Source organism: Chenopodium album, chromosome 2 (genome assembly GCF_948465745.1).
Source record: "Chenopodium album chromosome 2, dcCheAlbu1.1, whole genome shotgun sequence".
NCBI classification, from domain to species: domain Eukaryota; kingdom Viridiplantae; phylum Streptophyta; class Magnoliopsida; order Caryophyllales; family Amaranthaceae; genus Chenopodium; species Chenopodium album.
In genome coordinates, this window is record NC_137835.1 from 17,248,383 (window position 1) to 17,254,033 (window position 5,651).

Here is a 5,651-nt window from a genome sequence, read left to right on the forward strand (position 1 = left end):
TGCAATCATCTAAACTTAGGTACTGTAATAATTAATTATACTCTTTTGTTGCATATGATAAGATACGAATGCATTATTCTAAAAAAAAAAATGTAATATTATTTTTTAGAAAAGTATAGTGATTAGTGTCGTTGATAAATCTTATCTCATGTCTTTATTTAGTACATCTCTATGACTTTACTTATCATATATTCAGATCATATACTTGCTTGTTATCTAATTACTGATATAAATATACTAATAGAAGATAAAATGAAATGAAATGACCCACATTTGCTACCCAATTATTCTACTAACAAATGCTGGTCATTAATTTCCATCTATATTTGTGAGCATTCAACAATTGGATGTTAGGTATGTAGCTTAATTGGTAACAACAAATGATTGCAAATTAATGTTGATTACTATCCATAAATATATGGTATAAACCTTAAAACCTAATACTTCGTTAATATAGTGAAGCCTAAACCCGTGAAACATGTCCATTACCCATCTCTTATATCATGGACAATAACCAACATATGCATGAATATCTACCACAATTTCAAATCTACTAAATTATTAATCGATATCCATGAAATATGCTCGTTAACCTAACTTCTTTTATTTGAAATTTGATCGGTGGCAAAATCATCTATAACTATCATCAATTATGTTGTTTATTATCTAATGAACACAAAGTAACCAAATAGATTATCTCCCACAATTTGGTTACTCCTTTACAATATCTCGAAATCAAAATTTAAATAGATTCCATCCTATAAAGCAATAGTTTGGTTATGAAGGAAGAAGTTTTTCTTACTCCCTCTGTGTTTTAATAGGTGTCACAATTTGACTTTTTCAGTATTTAATATTTATATAATGAGTTTGACTGAATAAATTTACTAATATATAAATAAAAAAAATATATTATTGTATAATATATTTTTAGATTCGTTACAACGTATACTTTCATAATATCAATCTTCATATAATTTTATTAACATATGATTGTTAAAATAGATGGTAGAAGTCGTATCTCGACATTTGTGTTTGGTAAACTGTAACACTTATTAAAACACAGAAGGAGTATATCGACTATACATTTACACTAAAACAAAAATTCTCCATATTTTAGTATACAACAATACATATATTACAAACATATGTAAGACTCTTTTCCCTCCTTTTTAAGATAAGAAGAAATATCCTATTGAGAAATACCTGTGAAAGACCAAACTAGAATGCATCGCCAATATTTGATCAAGTTCCTAAGAGTAATTGTACGACATTAGGATCTAGGGCAATAAACATTGCCTAGCTATTTGCCTATCTCTACAAATCTAAATTAGTCGAATCTTGCAAAATAATTACTAATCGTAATAAATTTTATATTCATAAATTAAAAATAATTATTTTTTTAATTAAAAAAAAAATTACGTAGAAGTAAAAGTTGACCAAATTTAATGGGATTAGCGCCCTTTCACAGTGAAAATTCCCCACATCTGCAGCAGCAATAGCAGATGATTGCGGAACACGTGCACCCTCACACATTTTCCTTACCACTTAAAAATATCAAAATAAAAATTAATAAAAACAATTGTAGCTATTATACCCAATCATATTTTCTGACACCCCCAATCAATGTTTTCTCTCTCACTATTTTCCCTCTCTAAAATTCCTTCCTTCATCCTCCACAACTTCCATTTTTTTTGATGGATTTTATTTCTCATTAATTTGTAAAAATTCATAGTTTTATTTTTTAGTTCTCCCAAAAAAATAAGGAAAAAATGGCAGCATACTATCACAATAATCATGGGACAAGTACAGAAATCCAAGACCATAATACTAACAATTTTCACACACTAATTCTCATGAACCCAAATTTAGCTGATCCTCAACACCACCACCAACAACCACCACCATCATCTCACAACATCCTTCTACTAAACTCGGTCGCGGCCGGTCTTTCGCCTCCACAGCCACTTCTTCCTCAACACCACTTTGTTCGTCTCCCTACATCGCCGCCTCAACCTAATAATGTTACCTTGTACGGATACCCATCTCATGAGGCGCGTGACATCCCACGCGCTAGGCAGGGGCTGTCCTTGAGCTTATCATCTCAGAACCCCGCGCTAGGTGGAGGATCCCAGCAAGCTGGAGAGGGTGACGTGGCAGGTGGGCAGGGTTTCGTGTTAGGGTCTAAGTACTTGAAGGCAGCTCAGGAGTTGCTTGAGGAGATTGTACATGTTGGTGATGAGGGCGGAGCTGTGTTCAAAACAAGCAGTACCAATACTGATGGTTCACCTAAGAAGGGTAATAAAGGTACAACAGCCGAGTTTTCGTCGGAGGATAAGGAAAAACACAGCCCCGGTGGTGGTGGACAGCTGAACACGGCCGAGAGGCAGGAGATTCAGATGAAGAAGGCAAAACTTGTAACCATGCTTGATGAGGTATTTTTAGTACTGAATAAATTGTACTCCTGCAACTGTCTGAATGTCTTAGGGATCTTATAAATTATGGGAATTAAGGGTCTTTTTCAACTGACTTTGATTCATCTGCCTTTTAACAGCAATTTGTGTCAGAACTTTCTGTTAGGAGTTACTATCAGTCATACCCCCTTAATTTTTTTTTTTCTTTTTATTTTACAAAAATCTGGATTACTTAAGCTTTACCTGTCAAAAATTTCAGGAAAAAAATCTGAATTGCTTTAAACATTTTTTTTCGTTTTTTAGCTTCTTTGCAACTAAAATACTGAGGTCGATTAGATTGGATTAAATTGGACCTATCTTATACTGATAGTAGCATATTATTAGATTATGCTATCTGAAATTATTGATGATGTGTATATTATTGTTGTGAATTTTAAGGCGGAGCAAAGGTACAGGCAATACAATCACCAAATGCAAATAGTAATGGAATCGTTTGAGCAAGCAGCAGGAATGGGATCAGCAAAGACATACACGGTGTTAGCATTGAAGACAATTTCAAGGCAATTCCGGTGTCTAAAAGATGCTATTCAAGGGCAAATCCGAGCAGCCAACAAGATTTTAGGTGATGATCAAGAGGGTGGTTCAGGTTCATCAGCTGGTGGGAAGATTGAAGGGTCGAGGTTGAAATACATTGATCATCAGATTAGGCAGCAACGCGCACTGCAGCAACTAGGAATGATCCAAAACCCCAATGCTTGGAGGCCTCAAAGAGGGTTACCTGAGAGATCAGTTTCTGTTCTTCGTGCTTGGCTGTTTGAGCACTTCCTTCACCCGTAAGCATCTTACACGCCTAAATTTTTAGTGATTTTTTTTTTTACATTGATATTGATAGAGTAGTTCCTCAACCATCAGCTTAAGCTTTTGGTTGAATTGTTCCTCGAAATTGATATGATGAAGTAACTAAAATGTTTGGATATGTTGAACTTGTGTTTTCAGGTACCCGAAAGATTCTGATAAAATTATGCTTGCTAAACAAACCGGGCTGACTCGAAGTCAGGTAGGTTCAAGGGAGGGAATTAAATGTTTGATTTAGCTAAGACATTTATTAATTTTTGATAAACAAAAAAGGCGTTATATTGATTGGTTTTATTATGGTAAATTTAAGGTGTCAAATTGGTTCATAAATGCTCGTGTACGTCTATGGAAGCCAATGATTGAAGAAATGTACACAGAAGAGCTAAAAGATCAAGAACATGATAATGAATTATCAGAGAAATTAGCAAGCAGCAGCAAGGATAACAGCAACAATGAGGATAACAATAATGTAGGAGCTTTAAATTCCATCAAAAACCAAGAGATGAAAATCAACATTGCTGAAAATCAACAACTAAAAGATCAAAACAATGCTGCTGCTGTTGCTACATCCTCGTTTATTGGCGTTCCCACGAATTCCGACACACCCTTTAAAGGTAACAATACCCTGACTCAACATCAACATGGATTCACTCTAACTAGCTCATTAGAGATGGATGGTGGGGTTTCGCAAAGAAGTCCCAAGAGACAAAGAAACGATGAGGTCCTTCGATACGATGAGAACACTACTAATGGCGAGATCATGATAAAGTTTGGGAATCAGAAGCAAGAAAGACAGGATGGGAATGGGTATCCAATCATATCAGGGGGAATGAACTTCATCGGAGGCGGAGGCGAGGAGAAGCAAGGAAGAGAGAATGTGAATGTGAATGAAAATGGGTATCCCATCATATCAGGAGGAATGAACTTCATAGGAATGGGAGGAGGTGAATTAGGAACATATCAAATTGGAGAAATAGGGAGGTTTGAAACAGAGGATTTCTCTCAACCACCAAGATTTCTTCAAGGAAATGGGATTTCCCTTTCCTTAGGATTACCTCCTTCCTGTGAAAATCATCCTCAACAACTCGAAAATCTGTCTGCGACAAATCATACATTTCTGTCACCTAATCAGAACATCCAGTTTCGTCGAGCTAATGATTTTGGTACAATTAACAGCCCTTCCTCACACTCATCAGCAGCTGCATTCGAGTGTATCGATATCCAAAATCGAAAGGGGTTTGCAGCTCAGTTGCTACCAGACTTTGTGGCTTGAGAAGGGCAGAACAAGTACTTATTAGGTAGTATGTAGTAGTAAATATAGGATTACTATACCTTCTTTTGCATAGAATTAGTGACATATATTGTTCAAATAGTTGAAGATTGGGGATAGTATAAAGTTATTGGGAATGTATATTAAATTTTGTAGCATATTGTTGTTATATATGGATAGTAAATAGATTGGAATGTCATTAGAATACATAAGGTTTTAGCTTTTAATTATATGGTAATTGCATGATTTGGGGTTTATTTTTCTAGAATAAAAAGCTTTTTTTCTTGAAGAGTAAAGTTATATTCTGTTCAAATTAGCTTGTAATAGTATATTAATATCATGTATCAGTATCTTTCTGAGTTGATTGTTTATGAATTTAGATTCCTGTGAAAATGACTGGAAGAACTCATCACCTGGGTCATCTTCTTGTTAACAAATTTTTTTTGGCTTATTATATCTACATCAATATTGATCTTTTTGCCCCCCTAAAATAAAGGTTCTGTTAGAAATCTATGTTCTCTGATTATGAACTCACCATACTACTTGTGTATATTGACCTTTTACTGTACAGTTACCAGTTACCACTGCTTTCAATCTCTCACTACTTTAAAAATTGTAATGATTTTACATGCCAAAACACTTTAAAGGCTGTTTCCAAAAAAAAAAAAAAAAAAAAAAAAAAGAAGAACAAGAAAAAAAAAAAATCTTTGAATGGCTAGCCATATCGTGTGGCCAGCCACATAAAAGACTTTGTGATTTTTCAAATGTGAACATTGACATTTATTTACTTATCTATAATTAGATATACTAATGGTTGAATATATGTGTTGGTAAACATGATATTTTATAGAAACTTATTAACTTAAACAAAACTAAACAAAAAAAAAAAAAAAGTGTTTCATTTTAACGGATTTGAGAAAAAACAAATTAACGAATGCAAAATAAATAAATAACACATTTCATACGGTAATCAAAAATATTATTTAATATGGAGTATAGCTTAAAGATAAGAGAGATGGATGGTTTTAATAGTAATTGAAGAAGCCAAGTGGGATTGTGAAGTATCTCAATATGATTCCATAGTACACCAAACTAAGTTACTAATTAATTAATAT

At 33.8% G+C, this 5,651-nt stretch overlaps 1 protein-coding gene across 1 annotated transcript; it reads left to right on the forward strand.

The window, feature by feature from the left end:
* Positions 1-1,593: 1,593 nt before the first annotated feature.
* On the forward strand, positions 1,594-4,907 carry LOC145596908 (BEL1-like homeodomain protein 1). Its single transcript, XM_081653102.1, has 4 exons — positions 1,594-2,432; positions 2,850-3,244; positions 3,408-3,468; positions 3,577-4,907. The coding sequence occupies exons 1-4, from the start codon at positions 1,770-1,772 to the stop codon at positions 4,537-4,539; spliced, it is 2,082 nt and encodes a 693-aa protein (XP_081509228.1). The 5' UTR covers positions 1,594-1,769; the 3' UTR covers positions 4,540-4,907.
* The last annotated feature ends 744 nt before the right edge of the window (positions 4,908-5,651 follow it).

Bases quoted from the DNA above. Each gene is read 5' to 3' on its own strand.
- LOC145596908 (XM_081653102.1), top strand. From the start codon at position 1,770: ATGGCAGCATACTATCACAATAATCATGGGACAAGTACAGAAATCCAA. The intron at 3,245-3,407 runs GTAAGCATCTTA...TTGTGTTTTCAG, and splicing joins TTTGAGCACTTCCTTCACCC to GTACCCGAAAGATTCTGATA. The intron at 3,469-3,576 runs GTAGGTTCAAGG...GGTAAATTTAAG, and splicing joins CCGGGCTGACTCGAAGTCAG to GTGTCAAATTGGTTCATAAA.